The sequence below is a fragment of the Muntiacus reevesi genome, chromosome 1, assembly GCF_963930625.1.
Source record: "Muntiacus reevesi chromosome 1, mMunRee1.1, whole genome shotgun sequence".
Classification (NCBI taxonomy): domain Eukaryota; kingdom Metazoa; phylum Chordata; class Mammalia; order Artiodactyla; family Cervidae; genus Muntiacus; species Muntiacus reevesi.
The window spans coordinates 77023789-77042857 of NC_089249.1; the positions used below are offsets into that span (position 1 = coordinate 77023789).

The following is a 19069-nucleotide window of genomic DNA, read 5'->3' on the forward strand; positions in this document are numbered from 1 at the left end:
ACTCCAGCTTCTTCCAAATATCCTTATGCTGTTTTCCAACCCCTGTGTTTCATTCATTCCATAAACACTGGATTATTCTGTGCCATGAACTCATATCCACTGACATCTTGACTTCACTGACCTTCAGAAACTAGTAAACACAGAAGGTCTATATATCCTGTGAGGCCCGGCCCAACTCCACTTTTTTTCTGTCTCTTTCACACACACACACACACACACACACACACACACACAGAGGCATCAGACTTGCTTGGGCTCAAATGCAGCTTTATTTTCTGCTTGTTTTACAGGTACCCCATCCTGCAAACCCATTCTCTTGGGAAACTGAGAATGAGTGGGCACTGGGGCCTCCAGGGGAATGGACGGGACAGGATGGCTGGCAAGGAGCGGGCAGCTGAGGCACTTAGAGACCCACTCAAGGCCCTGAGGGAAAAACCTGAGGCCCAGAATAGGAGTGAGCGAGCCTAAGGCAGGACTGGAGACGCCCCGATATTGAGGTCACCAAAAAAGCCAAAGGAATTGTTCACCAACCCAGTATTTCCCAGAAGCCCCTGCAGGCATTGCCGTGTGGAGGTCAGCTCCGCCCCTCTCGGGCTGTCACCCCCCGGGGGAAGAGCATGGGTCTTGGTGGGCTGGTGGCAGACGGCAGTGCCGCCGGGGGCCTTGCCCTTTAGGGACCTGGAGCAGGATTGGGAGAGGGCTTCAGCCGTGCCTTCCAGTGCCCCACGAGCCTCCTCTGACGTCCTCCTGGGGCCTCTATTGGGCGCAGAGCTCGAGCCTGGGAAAGACACACACTCACCCTCCACCCTTGGGCTCCTTGTCTCTTCTCTTCTCAGGGTCCGCCCTCTGGTGTTCTTGCTCCTTGACCTCTGATCTCATCAAAACACTTTCCCTGGCTCAGCCGTTAAAAGCCCAGACTGTGGCTCTGACAGCAGCACTGAAGGGGACCCCAAGAGCATTCAGCCCACCTCCTCTGTGCCCCAGAGAGGGGTAATGGTAACTCCAAGTTTACCTAGCCAGTGATGGACAGAGCTAGGACTGGAGCCCAAGGCTATGTGGGCTAGTGTCCCCCACCTCTCTCCTCTTGGCACTCACAGGCCTGCGGGGCACACAGGAGATCTGGGGGGGTGCCCAGCGACCATCCTCCTGGCAGCGGATCAGTGGTAGGTTGCGCTGGGTCAGCCCCTCCCGGCAGCGGTATCGAAGCACTGTGTCGACTTCATAGCGCAGCCGTGGGCGGCCAAATACTTCAGCCAGGGGCAGCTCTGGTGGGGGCCCGCAGGACACTGCGGGGAGAACACAGTCAGGAACCGGGAGCCCGGCTCCAACAGTTCCCAGAACTGGGATGAAGGAGGAGAGGGGCAGGCCACAACCTGACTGACAGACAGCAGGGGGCGGAGGGGCTGCCCTGGGGCTCAGGGGTAAGGAATCTGCTGCCCTGCAGGAGACATGGGTTTGATCCCTAATCTGGGAAGGTCCCAAATGCTGCGGAGCGACCAGGTTCTCCACAACTACTTACTAAGCCTGTGCTGCAGAACCCAGGCGCTGCAGCTACTGAAGTCGAGTGCCAAGAGCCTGAGCTTCTCAACAAGAGAAGCCACTACAACGCTCGTGCACTGCCAGTAGAGAGGAGCCCCCTTCACAGCAACTAGAGAAAAGCCGGCACAGCGACAGAGACCCAGCACAACCAAAAATAAATAAAATAATAAAGTTGTTTAGAAAAGCAGAGGCGCCTAGTGAACCCGCCTAATTTGGTGTCCCGCCCACGCTCACAGCCCCGGGGCACATTTCTGATTCCTCTATGGAGTTCTGCTCTCTCCTCCTGCACACACAGCAGTTCCAGGGTTCCCCGGCCCCATCTCCTTCCCCTTGCCTGCCCTCACCCAGCCCCATCTTGCAGGTGTAGGACAGGTGGTAGTTGCAGGGAACATCACTCCATTGTCCCTGATCGTGCCACACCATAACCACGCAGTTCTCTCCGGACAGGAAGTAGCTGTCTGGCTGCCCAGGGTTCCAGTTCTCATAGAGCTGGGAGGGTGGGGGGAGGATGGAGGAGGTAGTGAGGAGCTCCAGCACCAGGAGCACGGGGAGGAATGGACCTGGAGGACTTGAGGAGAAGGAGGTCGAGGACGGGCGGGAAGGCTTGCGGGATGGGGAGTACGGGACCCCGAAGGAAGGTGTCAGGGGATTTGGGGGTAGGGGTAATGGGAACCAGATGAGAAGAAAAGAGAAGGGGACACAAGGAAGAAGGGCCAGGAAGAGGGAAAGGTAAAGGGCCAGGAGAAGGAGAGGGAGAGATGGGGGTAACTGGGGGTAGAGGGTAGAAGTGCTTCGAAGAAACGACCTAGACCACATGAGGGGCGGTCGGAACCTCTCACCAGGGGGACGCCATCTGACCACAGGAAATCCCCTTCGATGGTCCTGTCATTGAGCCCGATCCACTGGTACTCCCGGTATCGATCTGGGGAACAACCGCAGAGGAGACGAAAGTGTGCAGTGAGCTTCGCTGCCAGCAGAGGGCGGCCATTCCCCGTCACCGAGCGGTCTGTGGGCGCTCGCGGGGCAAGTCCCCGCAGCCCCAAATCCACGCTTCCCGGTATCCTTATTTCTCCCTCCAACCTCTGCTCACGGGCGGGAAGAAAACAGGGGCGTAGGGGTGAGGGAAGAGGGAAAATATCACAAGGTCTAGAAAAGGGAAACTCTGGAAAATGTAAAAACTTTCAATAGCGTCAGAGTCGGGGAGAGTAGATGGAGGCAGGAATGCCAGGGGGGTGGGGAGCGATTATAAACGAGCCCCCAAAGAACCACCAGGCTTATGCAGGTGTATTTTCTGCGTGTTTCTCAGCCCTGCCCTGCCTGAAGCCCCAGTGCCCACGTGTAGAGTGGGAAGGAGGGAGACAGGAAAGAAAAGTGAATGAATGAATGAATGAATGAGGTAAACCAAGTAATGAGTACCTGAATTAAAGTATAAGGGAGTTAATTAACACACTCTTTAACTGACTGACTGATGAGTGAGTGAATGTGTGGCTGAGAGGACAGGTGACGAGGGGTCGCCTCCCTCCCTGTCCCCAGCCCACTGTTGATGAAGTCCTGTTCCTCCGGCGTGCTGATGCTGGCGAGGTGCGCGCCGTACATCCGGCACTTGTTCTCTGCCTCCTCCCAGCTCCTTCGGGTAGAGAAGTGCTTGTAGCAGGCGCCCTGGAAGGCGTCCCAACCGGGGCTGCAGAAGTGGAGGCCTGGGACACAGAAGGGCAGGCAGCTTAGGGGGGAGGACCCCAGAACTCTGAGAGGCTGGGTCCCCAGACAGGAAGACTGGGCTCCTCCCACCGCAGCAGGCCGAGGGGGCGGGGCTGAGGGCAGGAGGGCGGCGCCCGAGAGCGAGCTGGCAAGGAGCAGCTAGGAGCTGGCGGGGCCCTCTTGGAGGGCGGCCCTGATGCCTTCCTTCTCTGCAGCGAAGAGAGCAGGGTGAAGGCTGGAGTCCCGACCTGGGTCTCCGCCATCCTCCATCCGAAAGAAAAACCGACCTTCCTCTCCTCCCAGGAGAATGGAAACCGACAAGTACTGACTGTGCCTGCCAAATTCCAGGCTCACAGACTCCCCGAGAGAGTCATTTTTGGTTCCACTTAACAGATAAGGAACTTAAGGGTAGGCCTCAGAGAAGTTATGTGATTTGTCTAAAATGATAATTCATTATCTGCGTTTCCACTGCAGGAGGCCTGAGTTCATCCCGGGTAGGGAATGTCCAAGAGCAAGGACAACAAATGGAGGTTTATTAGTGACAAGGCCAAAGGGAGGCCCTTTCCCCCTCCGCCCCCCTCCCCCAGAACTAGCGCACTGTGGCAGGGCCTAGGCTCCAGATCTCCCCCAACCACAGCCCCTCAACACACTCACCAACATCGCACAGGTCCCCCCCATAGCCAGGCAAACACAGGCAGCGGACCCCCTCCTCCTCCTCCAAGCACGTCCCGCCATTGTGGCAGGGGCTGGGGACACAGTCACCTGAGGGGGGAGAGAAGTGAGGTGGGGGGCAGGGGAGCGCAGCTCTGCAGCCAGCCCTCCAGCCCCGACTGCCTCGTCCTGGGGGCTATCACAGCACCCTCATTGTTCCCCCTGAAGCCTGAGTTCTGGGTTTCTCCTCTCCTCACTGCCCCCTATTTCAGCACTGGCTCAGTCCTATGCTGGTCACTGTCATGTCCGCCAGTGTGGGCCGTATCAGGGACCAAGGGGATGTGTCCAGGAAAGCAGTCAGGATATAACTCCACCAAGGGGAAAGATATTGGGCTATCAGTCATGCATCCTGGACTCTCACCTAGCTTCTGACCCTGCTGGGTGACAGTGAGATGGTCACTTTTCTTCTCTATGTCTAGAGTTTAGTCCCCCACCCCCGTCATTGTGCCAGGTCTTAGCGTGATTCTGTGTAGTCTAGATAGCCTGGGTGGAGCTGAAGGAGAGGAGAGTCACCACAGGAACAGTGAGTTGTGACCTGCCCTTTACTGCTTCTGAAACCTGATACTGGGGTGGTCCAGGAGGGAGCCAACGCCCCCTCCTGCTGTCCATTGGGCAGAGTCAGGCCCAGAAGCTGTTGGGGGAAGATCCAATGTACTTTCCTCACTCTATGCCCTCTCCTTCCCCACTACCCCCAACCCATCCCAGGAATGGAGCTCAGTAACTCCCCCTGTCCCGCAGCACTGGCTCCACACATTCTCTCAACATCATCCAACCTCTTTGCCTCCCTTCTTATCACTTCAGACTCTCCCCCCTCACTAGGCTCCCCTTTCCCCCTCCACTTGGGGCCTCCTGAAGTTTCCCCCAGCCTAGAAACCCCTTCAACTCCTTCCTTCTGGTTCCCTCTCCTCCAGGCAGTCTTCTTGGACTAACACACTACCCTGAAGGCCTGCAATCTGTTATCTAGGTCCAGCTCCATCTGCCTAGGCCATCTGCCTCCTTTTCTGGACTCTCTCTCTGGATGCTGGGTGGCTGCCCCTACACTGGGCCTGGGTGCTGAAGGGGCTGACAAATTCTACTGCTTTCTGTTCCAGATGACTGGGAGACGATGACCTCACAGACTGACAGGACAGGTAAGGGTTCTCAGCCCAGCTTGGGGCGGGACCTTCAGACCATGGCATCCACTCTTAGTGGCCAAGGCCAGTGCCCACAATGCTTCACTCTGGCCCGAGATCCCACTGCCTGGTGGGGATCAGAGCAGAGGTGGGGGGAGGAGAAGCTGGAGTTGGTTCAAAGAATTTTTCTGGGATGACCGAGCTGTTTTGGGTAAAATGAATCAGCTGTTCCAGCACCACTCCCCCTGTCATCACCTCTTCTGCCAACAGTTTCTTCCAATCTGGTGTTGCTGCCTCCCAAGGCAAAGCAAGGAGGGGAGGTGTTTTACTTAACTCTTTAAGCACCAGGTCCTACAGAAGGTAGGAGTCCTGTACTCCCTTTCATTTCTCACACTTTTCTGCTTCCCCTGTGGTCCTCTCTGCCCAACCCTCCAATCCTGGTGGACAAAGACTCTCAAACTTGGTCTGTGGAATCCCACCCAAGCCAAAGTTCCCTCTCCCTAGCTATGAGTGGCAGAACCTGACCAGGAGGGAAGGCTGTGTTGGTGGTGAAGGAACTTCTCAAGACTTTCTCGTATTCCCATCCCCCCACCCCTTTTGGATCAACTATTATACACACTCAGAAAGTTCTCCCTGCCTTCCTGCTGCAATAGCGGGCTGGAGGACCACTCACTCATCCCCCAGATGGGGTAACTAAGACACCACAGATACTTCCAATGGTGCTCCTCTCCCGCCAAAGCCCCTTCCCACCCAATGCAGCACTGAACTCCAAGGCCAGCTGGGCAGGGAGCCAGTAGTCAAAATGCATGAGCCCAGGTGTGATGCAGAGACCCTGAACCCACCCTGGACCATCTAGAACAGCGGTCCTGGGACTAGGAGGATCCCAGCCTTCTCCAGAGATCTCCATGTGGAAATTCAGCCTTCACTGAATAGGTAGGGCTTCTTGCTCTCAGACCCCTAAACCTAACTCCCCATTCCCCCTCCCTCCACACTTTCCGTCTCCCCCTGCTGTTCTGTGTCTTCTCCAGCATTAGCAACTTTGAGATCCTTTGGGTTCAGGGAGGGTAAAATAGGGGGTGAGGGTAGTCATTAGCATAGGGGTTAGTGGAGGAGGGAGAGATCATGGGCATGAAAGTGAGACCCTAACCCCCTGTGGATGTTTGCAGGAGGGGGACAGGGTCTTGGGGCACCTGGATGCCAGGGAATGGCCTCCACACTAGGATGGACTCTGTCTGTCAGTGCTCTGTGCATGGCTCTAGGTGGGAGCCATGAGAATGGATCAGAAATGAATACAAAGGGACATATACACACTCAAGCGTGCACACGCACACACACACATGCACACACTCCGGGCTGCAGAGGTTTCTCCCTGTCAGAAGTGAGGGACTACAACTCCCAGCACTCCCACAGACTGACAAAGACTTCTCTGGGGTAACGTGTATAGTCAGATTTGGGATTCAGGAGACAGGAAGGAAGGCAGAGACAAGCCTGAGGAGAGCATGAAGGAACAGCAAGGGGCTGTTAGACCACTAGGACAGGAAAGGGTGCAGGAAGATGGAAAAGGAAGAGGCACAGAGACACACAAAGACCCAGGGAGAGAGACAGAGAGACAGAGATGGAACCACAGGAAGCACCAAAGAGCTACCCAGCACACAAATCCATGGGATGAAGGGGCGAACAGCTGGGGGTGGAGACAGAGGGTGCCAGAGTTTTGGTTATAAAGCAGTTTAATAGAGATTTATTTCCAAGGCTTGTTTCCATGAAACAGTTGAAAAAAGTACTTCATAGAAGTAGTTGCTTAAGGCTCTGTGGGGATAAGGGCTCTCTTGGACCCCAAAGGTTGAGGGGTGGGAACGGGACTGCAGGCTTCCCTGATACCAGTGGGAGGCAGCTGAAGGGGAGAGGCATACAGGACGGGCAGGGAGCAGCAGGGGATGGGCCTGGGCCTTGAAGAATGCAAAAGGCTACAAGGACTCCCACTGAACAAGGCTGCTCTGTGGGGCCAGTGAGATGTGAGTCACAGGTAGAGAACCGAGGCTAAGAAAAAGCTCCAGGTGGTGGTGGTGGGGCTGGGGGTCACAGTGAGGATTTCAGAAACAGGGAGAGGTCACAGGGTGGGAGTCATGGAGTTGGGGGTTATAGGGTGAGAAGTCAGAGAGCTGGGATGGTAGTCACAAAGTGGGGCATCCAGGATCGGAAGCCTGCAGGTAGAGGTGGGTAGGAGAATGAAGGCAGAGGACGAGAGTCTGGGGCAATGGCGGGTTAAAGGACTATGGGTCAGGTGATCCAGAGCTGCAGGGGGAGGAAGAGGAGGAGGATAAGGAGGGAGGTTGAGCCTTGGGCAGAGTTACCTGATGAGGGGGCCACGGCCACTCCACCACGGCTGGCACTGTCAGTGGGCAGCACCGGCTGGGCACGCACTGAAGTCCCTGCTGGGACAGTTCTTCTGGAATTCTCTTCAGAGGGGGTCTCCAGGTCCCTGGTATCCCCAGGGGCCCGTGTGGCTGGAAGCAGGGAAGGGGCATCCTCGGAGCTTCCTGTCTCCTCACTCTCTCCTCGAGGGGCCCCAGAGAGCTCAGGACCCCCCGTCTCCTCCTCTATCTCTCTTGCCCCAAACGGAGTGGAAGGTGGGGGGGATGCCAGGTTCCCTTCCCTAGGAGTGGGCAGGGTCTTGGTGGGTGGCCCAAGGACCCTTGGAGGCCTGGGAGCCTCTGGCTCATCATACGGGGGTGGTGATGCACCAGGCTGCAGGCCAGCCCTCACTGGAGGGGATGCCTGCGTGAGTGACTCCTCTGGAGCCGGCTCAGTGGGGAGAGAGGCCTCTGGGTCCAGGCTGCTGAGCTCACTGGGCCAGGCCCACAGGGCCTCATCCTCCACCTCGTCCTCTTCCTCTTCTTTCTCTTCTTCACCCCCGTATTTCTCTTCTTGCTCCAACACCTTGCCTTCCTCTTCTGAGGACCCCAGCGGAGGCACAATGGATTGGGTTTCGAATTCTAGGCAAAGCACAGATGATTCAGCACCAGGGACAGCACCCACCAGAGGACAGGAAGAAGGAAGGGGATGCGGGGAGAGACGTGGGGATGGGGAGGGTGAGCCCTGGGGGAGAGGCGAGAGGCTGCTTGCTCTGGGGAGGAGTTGCCTTTGCTCTGAACCAGAAGAATTTCAACCGAAGTTGCAATATTGAGGCAACACTTGAGAAGGCTCTGTGAGGTGTCATCAGTCCTGGAAAACCTGGTGGTTGCATCTCCCTCTACCAGTCTGTTAAAATTCTGTTTATTTTAGATAGATCATGGGGAGGACGGACCAAAGAAAGGAGATCCTTCTTTCCCAAAGGGCAGCTCCTTAGTCCAAGCATCTCCAGACCTAGCTATTTGGGAGAGGGCTTTGCTGGAAAGGCAAAGTTTGGGAGAGGGGACAAGGGGCAGTGCCTTGCACTACTGCGCTGTTGAGAGGGCAGAGCCACGGTGGTGACAACCCCGGCCCCAGCCCAGGCTGGCCCCTTGTGCCTCTAACTTCTTCCAGGTGAAGACACCCCCAGGATGAGAGCTTTGAGTTACCCAGGAGGGTTCTAGGGGCCTCGGCTGGGTCTTCTGGAGTGAAGCTTCCGCCACCTCCATCCTCTATAACGGGCATGGAGTAGATGGCTCCTCGGGACTCGCTTTCCACAGCTTCCTGGGGCAGCTTCAGTTCCTCCAGGGTCTCAGTCACTGTGACAATGGCTTCCAGTGCATCAGAGGCCAGGTCAGAGGCTGGGTTGGTGGCCTCAGGGATGGCAGAAGGTTGGGCAGGGTCTGTGGCAGAAGGACAATGGGAGGTTAGAGAGGTGGCTCTCCCCCCAACGCATGCCTGCATGTGAGGGCTCTGGGTTAGACTCAGAGATCATGGAATTCTCTTAATTCTCTCCCATCCTCTCTGTGGAGCACTCATGGGGCCCAGGGAGTACTCCAGTACTTTATCACTCATTCCTCAAGCATTAATCAAGTGTCCACTATGTACCATGCCAAGCAATCTTCTGGGCACTAAGGACAGAGTGCAGAGCCAAATAGCATGATTCCTGCCCCTACAGAATTTATTATATTCTAGATACAGATAAGCAAATAAACATACATTATAATTTTACCATCTAAAGAACAATTAAGCAGAGTTAGGAGGTTGGAAGTACTACTTTAGATAGACTGGTAAAGAAAGGCTCAGGAGAGAAGTCATCCCTTGGAGACAGAAGGATGAACAGAATGGCCTCAGCACTTTGGGACCCTGGGTTTGGGGCAAGATGTGAGGGATCCCAGTCATTCTAAGACTTTGAAATGGACAGGGACAGGCTGCCATCACCACAGGAGAGCTGAAGGATAGAGAACAGGAAAGACATTCCACCATCACCACCAGACGATCTCAGTGTTGGGGCAAAAGGGCAAAGGATGAGCAGACCTATCATTTCAGGATCTGCTCTCTTCAAATAACCAGAGTTCTAGAATGAATTGACTTGTCCCTGGGGAAGGGAACCAAGAGCAGAAAACCAATGAAGGGAAGGTGGAATTGGGCTAAGAAAAGCCCTGGGGGCTGTCCTTGCTCAGCCAGACAGGATAGGACAGCATGTCCTGCCTGCCTTTGTCACCTGCTCATACCAGACAAGCAAACCTGTGCCCTAGGCTGCTTCTGTCCCCACCTGCTCCCACTCTAATCATCCTCTTCCCTAGCCCCTTTCCTGATTCAGTTCCTCCTTCCAATTCTTCCCAGAACAGTGCTTGGCACATAATTATAATCAGTGTTAGAAGTGTTAGCTACTATTATTATAATTATCATTATCACCATTATCCATGTTCCAGTAAGCCTATTCAGATGGACCTGTCTTCCTGTGGACTTGACTTCCCTACTCCGCCCAGCCTCAGGCCAAAGCTGTCTGGAGATCAGTCCCAGTGGAAGTAAAGCTTTTCTCCCAGTCTTTCCTCATGCTGGGAGTGAGACATCTTGTTTTCAGTCAGACTGGGGGCTCCCATGGCAGAAGTTGCATCTTCCTCCTTCAGACTGGGGGCTCCCTGAGGGTAAAGACTGTTTCTTCTCCCTCCATTTCTGCCTCCAGCCCTGTACCAGTACTACTGAAGGCTCCCAGCTGGGGCAAGGCTCAGATCTCCATGGCAATGCCTCCCTGACTGTCAGTCACCCTTGGCCTGGGCCCTGGGCCTCTCCTCCAGCTCTCAATATAAGACGTGGGCAGGAAGCCGTCTCTACCCAACGGTCCTTAAGGATCTGCTCCCTGTGAGAGGTGGGGGATTACGTCTGTCCATCAATATTTGGTTTTAAAGAGTTGATACCTTCAAGCTCAAGCTGAAGGCTCTGGAAACCCCGCTGAGGGCTCTGGAGGATTTTTGGTTAGCTGAAGTGGATCATTCCTTGGATTCAGAGAATGTTGGTCATCTCTGCTCTGTTCATGAGCTGACCAGAGATGGAGATATAATTGGCAGCCCAATAGGGGAGAGGCAGTATTGCAACAGAAAGAACAAGGCAAGAACTGCTGATGTGGGGGCAGTTTAGGCAATGTGGAGAGGTGAGCCCTCCTTGAGGCCACGCAGACCAAGTCAGGGAGCACAACCCGAGTTAGAGAGCACCACCCACAGCACCATGAGGCAAACGGCAAAGACCCAAGAGAAACCGATCAGGGCTGGGGTGGAACTGGAGGGCTTGACTCTGCCTGCCTGAGATTGGTCTCAGCCTCTGCAAGGGAGTGGGCTCACCTCGGAAGCAGTAGACGTTGAAGCGGCTGTGCTTGTTGGGGAAGCCGGTCTGGTTGGGGAAGAGGAAGAGAGTCTTGACACCAGGGAGGCCCCCACCACAGCGCTGGCTGGGGGTGACAATGGGGTAGCGCACACTGCCATCAGCCAGCCAGCCAGGGCTGCAGCGGTCCAGGCCACCATCCCAGGCTGCATATAGCTGGCCGGTGGTTGCAATCTTAGCACCCCGCTCCTGGCAGTATGTCCGTGCCTCCTCCAGGGTCAGCTTGTCTGGAGGGGCGCCCAGAAACAGCTCTCCTGGGGAGGAAGAAGAGGCTGGGTTACCAGGAAGGTAGCTTCTTCCACCCGGGGCTCCCACTGGGACTCTGGGCCTCAGTTTCCTCATCTGTGACATGGAGCCCATCGCCCTACTTCATAGGCTCGAAGTCTTGATAGAACCTTAGGATAAATAATACTGCTCAAAGGAACCGGGCCCAACTTCCTCATTCTGCAAAGAAGGAAACTGAGACTCAAAGATGCTAAAACATAAAGAGATGTATGGAACCTTCTGGTGGGTCCGATGGTAAAGAATCAGCCTGCAGTGCGGGAGACTCGGGTTCGATCCCTGGATCGGGAAGATCCCCTGGAGAAGGGAATGGCAACCCACTCCAGTATTCTTGCTTGGAGAATTCCATGGACAGAGGAGGCTAGTAGGCTATAGCGCATGGGGTCGCAAAGAGTCGGACACGACTGAGCTACCAACACTGATTATCCAGCAAAGAGATGTACAGCAGGTGGCAGCGGAGTCAGACTCAGCCTCCTATCTCAGCCGCCTGTCTGGAGGCTTTGGCCGTGAACCTGTCTCTATGACAGTGTTTGGAGGGAGGGACACTGTTCCCCTTACTCCTGGCTGCACACTTAAACGTAGTATGATAAGGTCCAGCAGAGGCCCAGGAGGACCTAAGGGGAGCCCTGGAGAGGGGACTCTTCCCCTGAGAACCTCCCACCCCCAATCACCATTTAGTTCTTCAGCATAACAGTAAACATCATAGAGGTCATCTGGGTCGACCACTCCGTAGTTCCGGACCCCAGGGAAGCCATCCATGTCTCCATAACAGGCCTCTCGTGGCGTCTGGATGGGATACCTGGGGCGGAGGTACAAATGTCTTCACCAGGAGCCGGCCCGTGGTGACCGCCCGCCCCGCCCCCGAATCACATGGCTTTCAGTGCCTCCAAGTGTCTTCTCAGCTCTGCAGAAATGCACCCCGCCAGCACACGGTCCTAACCCGCCCGCCGCAGACCAACTTCATCTCCCACAGGCAGGGAGCCCTATGTGGCCCGCCTGAGGCAGCAGCCGGCAGCCCCTGGTAGAACCAGAAGCCACAGCCCCCTCAGAAACAACTAGAAGTTCGTGGTCGACAGCCCCGGCACACCTCACGGTCTGGTCGGACAGCCAGCCAGCGTCACACTGTTCATAGCCCCCGAGGTAGGCGGCATAGAGCTGCTCCGGAGTGGCGATTCGGGCTCCGATGCGGGCACAGGCCTCCTGGGCCCCAGTGAAGGAGAAAGCGTAGCGGGCAGAGCCCTCCCGGTAAAGAAAGACGACCCCTGAGGGGCAGAGAGGACCCTGAGGCGGGATCACCCAGCACACTGACTTCCCCTTACCCTCCACGTCACTCCCCTGTAGACAAAGGGTAAAGTCCGGACTGCGCTCACTCTATAGCAGGAGGGACTTAATTTAGGCTGTGGGTAGAATTTTCCTCCACCTGAAGAAAGAAAGGAGGTAAACTCCCTTTCCAGTTCGGTCTGCGCCTTCTAGGTGTCTGCTTCCGCCCCCCACAGTGGGCTCCCCTCCCCCTCTCCGGGAGCCCCTCTCCGTCTCCGACCCTTCACCTTTGACCTTGACCTCCACAGCGTCGCTGCTGTCGTCGATGCCGTGCTGGACCTCGCAGCGGTAAATGCCTGAGTCGTTGGGCCGCAGCTCGCTCAGCACCAGGGAGACGTCGGTGAGTGACGCCGGGTAGGCAGGCAGTGCCACGCGGAATCGGTAGGCCTCGCTCACCTTGACGCGTAGGCCCCGCGCCACTAGCACCTCGGCCTCCCGGCCGCCGGACAGGAAGGTCCACTTAACCCGCGGGGAGCCCTGCGCGGCCCGGCGGCTCGGCGACGGCCGCAGGTAGTGAACGTGGCATGGGATGGTGAGGGCGCCGCCCAGCACGCCCTGCAGCGGCGCGTCGCCCGCGATGCGCACGCGGAAGGCCCTGTCCTCTGTGGACGGGCGGAGCCGGCTGGATCTTCGCGCTGTGGATCTGCCGCGCCCCATCCCGGGGTTTCTAAGCCCCGCCCCAGGATCCCGACGCCCCGCCCTCGGGTTTTCGTAACCCCGCCCCCCAGGAACTCAAGGCTCGGGCCGTGAGTCCTGCAAACTCACCTGTAGGTCCCCCAGGCCCACCCCTCAGGGTCGACAGACCCGTCACAAAGTCTCTCAGCTAGTTTTGCCCCCAGAGCCTCCCAGTACCACCCTGGGATTCCTGGGCCCCACTCTGGGTCCTCAAACCTCACCCCTGGGTCCTGCAACCCTCTTCTCAAAATTTCCCTAGTCTGTTCCCTTGAGTCCCTTTCTGGATTTCTCCCAGTTCCATCCCTGTTCTGCCTCGCAGCCCCACTCATCGTGCCCGAAGGGTCCCCCATCCTCCACCCTGGAGACCGACAGCCTCGTACCTAGTGCCCCACCCCAGCCCTACTCCCCAAATTCCATCACCCTATCAAGGGCCCACAAATCATCCCTGATTTTCAAGTATCCCTGCGTCGGCCCTCCTCCACAGTGCTCCCAGTTCCTCCCTGGTCCCTCGGGGCTGACAGAGGTTGCTTAGGGCTGGATAAGAGGCTCCTTCTTACCACTGGGGAGAGGTAGGAGACAAACGGTGACCCTGAGTGGGGTTGCTTACCTGAGCTGTCTCCTTCCAGAGCATCAGCCAAGGCCTCAGGGATCCAGGCCAGAACCAGGGTTGCCAGGAGGGGCAGGAACAGTGGGGCCATGCTGCAAGATGAGGGAGGGACTGGAGGAGGAAAGACGGGGTTAGACCTCAGGATGGGCTTCTGACTCCCCACCGGATCCACATGGATCATACATATGCTGACTCCAGGAGCCCACTGTCCCCACCTCACTATTTATTAACACTACTTCTGATCCCTGTCTCCCCCCAGGGGACTCTTATTCAGAACCAAGACCTGGGTGCTGTCAGCTCACCATGTGACTTCAGGCAAGTTCTTTACTCTCATTAAGCGTTTATTTTCTTACTTGTAAAGGAGAACCATTACTACCACTTCACAGGTTGCGATGAGGATATGTGCTTTGAGAATGCTTTTCATCGAAAAAGAAAAACAACAAAAACAAACCCTGCATAGAGTAAGAGCTCAATAAATGCTTACGGCATATAGCATAATGGCAGATGCTATTATGCTTAGAGTCCCCTCTGTCCTTCCCAGGGCCAGACTTCTTTGAACCCTCCTCCTCCCACAATACCCATCCAACCTTTCCTTCCTATACCTTCCTCCCTGAGTACTCTACCCACCTAACTTCCTCCAGGAAGAGTTCCTAGACTAAACCCAGGCAATATACAGCTTCTCTCCAGTCTAACCCCTCCTTGGCCTCCCCCCCTACACTGCACCATTACTTATAAGGCAACTCTTCTCTTTACCCCCCAGCATCCTCCACCCCCTCCTCCTTGGCTGCCTTCTCTCTCCTTCCCAGCCTTTCCTTTCTGCCTGGCACGGGCTTTCCCACCGGATCTCCTGGCTCAGAAACCAGCTGGGACAAAGCCCCTGTCTCTGCTAGTCTGGCCTCCATCCAGCCTCTTCCTCCCCCAACTCCAGCACCAGGCTAAGGGGGATGTGTGAGAATAAATGAGAGGGACCATTTCCCATCTGCTCTTGGCCATCAGAAGCTCTGAGAACTCATACTATTCCTCCGAAGATCTCAAGGCACTTATTACACTCTCATAATGGATGGATGGGGACGGGACATTGAGAAAGGGGCTCAGAGAGGGATAGGGTTGAAACTGAGTCCCCAGTGAAACCAAGTCAAGTACCAGACTAGTGTGCCCCAAGGAGGGAAGGCTGCAGAGCCAACTTCATTTTTAATGGTTGGCCTAGCCTCAAAAGAGCATGGAGTCCCAAACTGCCATGGAATAGGCCAGGGGTGCAGCAGGAGAGATGAAGGTTAGACTACAAGCAAGACTTCCTAGACATCAGGCTTCTTCCCACTGGCTACTCCCGTCTTCCCTGACCAATCAGGCTCTGCCCTTGTATATATATCCCATTTCCTGAGGCTGAGCTGATAGGAAATTACCCTCTTCTCCCAGATCCTCCCAAAGATCCCAGATCCTCCTAAGGACACCTCCCCACCACTATGATCTCCGTTTTCCCCAGTGTGGCTAGGTATCATTTCCTTGGGGTCAGAGGTGGGGGTGGAATGGCAGGAGCCAGATACCCAGAGCCTCTCTTTGACCTTTGAGAAGGAGGAGGTTCTTGTTGGGACCCAATCAGAGGATGCTGGGAGCAGCTCTGGGTATGGGAGCACTTGAGAGGACTGCTTTCTGGAGTTGGAGTGGGGACCATTTGGCATGAACAGTCAGTGCCTGCCGGGTGCTTGGGAGACTCTTTTGCCATGCCTTTGAGCTGTGCCAGGTCCTGAGCTAGGCCCCTCTCTGGCGCCTTCCCTCCCCTCTCCCTGGGTTAGAGCTGGAGCTACTCACAGCTCTTTGACGGGCGGCCCAGAAACCCATATAGTTGGAGCCACTCTGGGACCAACACCCTAGAACCTCCTTTCAACCCTGTTATGTAGGTGGGGGAATGAAGGGAGAAAGTCTGAAGCTGATGAGGACCTGGATGCACTGAATCATGGAGTGTATCCCACCCCTACCTCCAGACTGGGAGTCACTGATTAGCAAGACCAAGAGGTGGCCCTGATAGTGTGGTTCTCAGGAGCAAAGAGTTCTACACACCTCCTACCCCCTCACCAGTCCCACCAAGCTTGGGCCTCAGTCCCTTCCTGGAATAGCTAGGAGTCCTGAGAAAACTTAAGCATCCCCTCTTGTGGTCCCAGACTTAGACTCAGGGACCCAAGCCTTAGTCTCCATCCCACACATTCTCCCACCTCCGTTCCATCTTCTCATCCTCCAGAGCTGGACACACCACTCCATCTCTAACCTCAGGAGCTCAGCAGTCTTCCTGTCCCTTCCCCTGATGCCACACCACTCCTCCGCTCCAGCTTCTGGATTTCTGCCCTTGTTTTGAGTTTCCCCAGCTGTTTGGGAAACTTCCCTCATGTTACATTACCATTCCTGTCTGACTATGGATGTCTATCCCCTCACAGGCTTCATAAACCCAGTCCACAGAGAATCAAGACCAGGCTGTGTGTGCTGTGTGTGTGCATCCAACGCCCACCATCTCCATGCTGAATATCCATCGGCTGGCAGTTCAAGGTCTGCCCCAAAGGAACTGAGCTCACAGGGCAGCAGTCAGCAGGGATGCACAGGAGGCCAGAACTTTGGTTACCTCAGGAGGGAAGCTTTCTGCTATCCCTTTTGAGGCCATGTGAGGGGCAACAGGAACCTACACAATATCAGTGAGGCCTTAACAGGGCCTACAGGAGTAATTGCAGTTATTGTAAAAAAAAAAAAAAAAAAATAGGCCTATTTATTGGAAGCACAGCTAATAATATGATTAGCAACATCACCAGCTGAGCTATTGTGTAGTATAAAATCTGAATTGTGGGTGATGCTGTTATCAACGGCAAAGTTAGCCATGATAATACAAGCACTGGTAATACTTGGGGAGGGTCTGTGGGTAACAGTGTCCCTTGATCTCACTGGTTTTATCTGGAATAGGAATAACACAGATACTAATGGTGCTAATAAAATTGATGGCAAATCTTAGTCCTGTTAGAACCCAGTGGGCTGAGCTATTCCGATAGGAAGGGAGTATGGAAGTACTTGACAGGGGAGGGGGGTACTTCCCAGCCCAAGAGCAGTGCTAGGAAGGAAAACAGGAGTGGTAACTGGAATTCCAGCTGACAGTTTCTGACCATCTACCTGAGCCAGGCCTCTTAACTAAATGCTTCCCATGTATGCCTGTTTGCATGCTAAGTTGCTTCCAGTCCTGTCTGACTCTTTGTGACCCCATGGAGTGCAGCCTGCCAGGCTCCTCTGTCCATGGGATTCTCCAGGCAAGAATTTTGGAGTGGGTTGCCATGCCTTCCTCCAGGGGATCTTCCCCACCCAGGGATCGAACCTTTCTCTCTTATGTCTCCTGCATTGGCAGGCGAGTTCTTTACCACTAGGCCACCTGGGAAGTCTTTTCCATGTATAACCTCAACTTTAAGAAAAATACTCTTTAGGCATTACATCAATGTAATCAATCCGAGGTTCAGGGAGGTCAACTAACTTGCCCAAGGTCACTTAGCAAGTAAGTTGGGATTCCATTTCCAGTGGGCGCCAGGACCACCCAATACAGAGGCTCCCGTCGGCTATCGCGCAAGCTACAAGGAGGTACCCCTAGGGTGGCCCGCCTCGGCTCCTCCCGCGCTGCTGCCTGCACCGTGGGTACCCAGCGGCGGGGGAAGAAGGTCGGAAATCTCGGCCGTGGTGCTGGGACTGGAGCCCGCAGCAGGGAAGACGCGAGAACCCAGAGGGGCGTTCCCATGAGCCCGCGGAGTCGAGGGGGCTGCGGGTTAGACTGCAAGCAGCAATGGGGGTGCCAGCGGCAGAGCTGGAGATGGCAGGATGGCAGCAGGGGCAGTGGGCGCTCCGAGCTGGCCGGCAGCGGACCTCGCCGAGGAGTCAGGGGTCTGCAGGGTGAGTGCGCCGGGGCCGCGGGAGGCAAAAGCTGAGGGGTCGGGGGCGCGGACCACAGGGCAGCCGCCGGGAGCGCCCTTCTCTCTCCCTCCCGTGTCTGGGAGGCCGGGATGCCGTCACACTCACCTACCGGCAGGCAACTGAGGACCGGGGTGGGGGTGCGGCACCCGCGAAGTTTGCCGCCTCCTCTGGGGGTCTCCTTTGGGTCCACGGCTCGGTCCTGCAGCTGCAGCCGAGACTGCGGCGGGGACTGCGCGGGCGCGAGGAGAGGCTGGGCCCGCAGGACGCTCGGAAGAGGGCGCCGGGCCGCCGGGCGCCGCACAAAACCCCCTTTCTTTCCCCCCGCCCCCGCCCCGCCCTTCCTCGAGGCCGCCCCTGCCCCCAGGCTGGGAACGCAGGGGGCTCGGAAAGATCACGCGACCCGCTGCCTTCTCTGCATCGGTTCCCGGCGGCGGCAACCGCGAGAGCAAGGACGAGCGAAGTAGGACATCGTCCTGGGGATGAGAAGCCGAAGACTTGGAGTAGGGAGGGAGGGAGGGAAGGCAGAAGGGGCGGGCAGGGAGCGCTCGCGATCTACAGGATGATGTTGCAGCTGGAGGGATGGAAGTTAGACTGTCGGAGGGACTTCCCGTTTTTCAGGGGGAGAGGAGGAGGGACTCAGCCAGTAGAGAAAAGGATGAAGGGAGAATGGGAGGGAGGCTTTGCTCCTGGAGAGACATCACACGTATAAGTGGGGGAGGGAATCTCTTTTTTGGAGGCAGGATCAGGCGCAAGTGACCTTAACCACCTCCCTGGAGGAAGCTCTGATTGGGTTTTGTTCTCTGTGATGCTCCCACTCCCTGCACAGAGGAGGAGCTGACTTTGCAGCTGGAGGGATGGAGGTTAGGCAGCAGATTCACTGGTTAAGGAAAGCAAGTCAGGACCTCTCTAGACATGGAGGAGGGGACGTGGCACTGAGCGGACATTACTGGTCATGCAAACCAATGTGCAAAATGCAGGGGTTGCTGGGAGCCCAGAGGGCCCACAGGCCAGAGCTGTCGCTGATGAATGCACAGCCTGGTGCCAGGGGGTGGGCCTTGAGAGCGGCCCAGCGGCTGGGGACTCCTCAGCGCCCAGAATACCAATGACACCCCCTCCACAGCTCCAGAGCCTCTGCTTCCCTCTTCTTTCCCAGGCTCTCTCTCCCCTTCCCTCCTCCCTCCTGGGATTCCAGGCAAAGTCCATGGTACAAACTGTGGGCAGGACAGCCAGATGCCTGGATTCTGTCCCTTGGATACCAGGGATGGCATCGAGGATAGATTGTCAGGGTCTTTGATCCCCACAAACTCCAGCAGCACCTCCAAAATATCCCAAGGAAAGTGGGCTGCCTGTAATGCAAATGCAACCTCAAGGCAGGTCCCTTGCCCATCCAAGTCCCTTCTATATGGGATTCTGGACTGCACTCTAT

At 56.1% G+C, this 19069-nt stretch overlaps 1 protein-coding gene across 1 annotated transcript; it reads right to left on the reverse strand.

Moving 5' to 3' along the window:
- Positions 1–288: 288 nt before the first annotated feature.
- Positions 289–13804, reverse strand: BCAN (brevican). Its single transcript, XM_065926122.1, has 13 exons — positions 13714–13804; positions 12659–13033; positions 12199–12373; positions 11783–11910; positions 10790–11083; positions 8618–8851; positions 7412–8053; positions 3892–3999; positions 3078–3236; positions 2379–2461; positions 1884–2028; positions 1096–1286; positions 289–778 (listed from the first exon to the last, which is right to left on the reverse strand). Exons 1-13 carry the CDS (start codon positions 13802–13804, stop codon positions 671–673), a joined length of 2733 nt encoding a protein of 910 aa, XP_065782194.1. The 3' UTR covers positions 289–670.
- Between the last annotated feature and the right edge of the window lie 5265 nt (positions 13805–19069).

Coding starts and splice junctions, on each gene's coding strand:
- BCAN (XM_065926122.1), bottom strand. CDS start 13,804: ATGGCCCCACTGTTCCTGCCCCTCCTGGCAACCCTGGTTCTGGCCTGG. Junction 13,034..13,713: donor TCTGGAAGGAGACAGCTCAG/GTAAGCAACCCC, acceptor GCCCGTCCACAG/AGGACAGGGCCTTCCGCGTG. Junction 2,029..2,378: donor GGTCAGATGGCGTCCCCCTG/GTGAGAGGTTCC, acceptor CCACCCTCCCAG/CTCTATGAGAACTGGAACCC.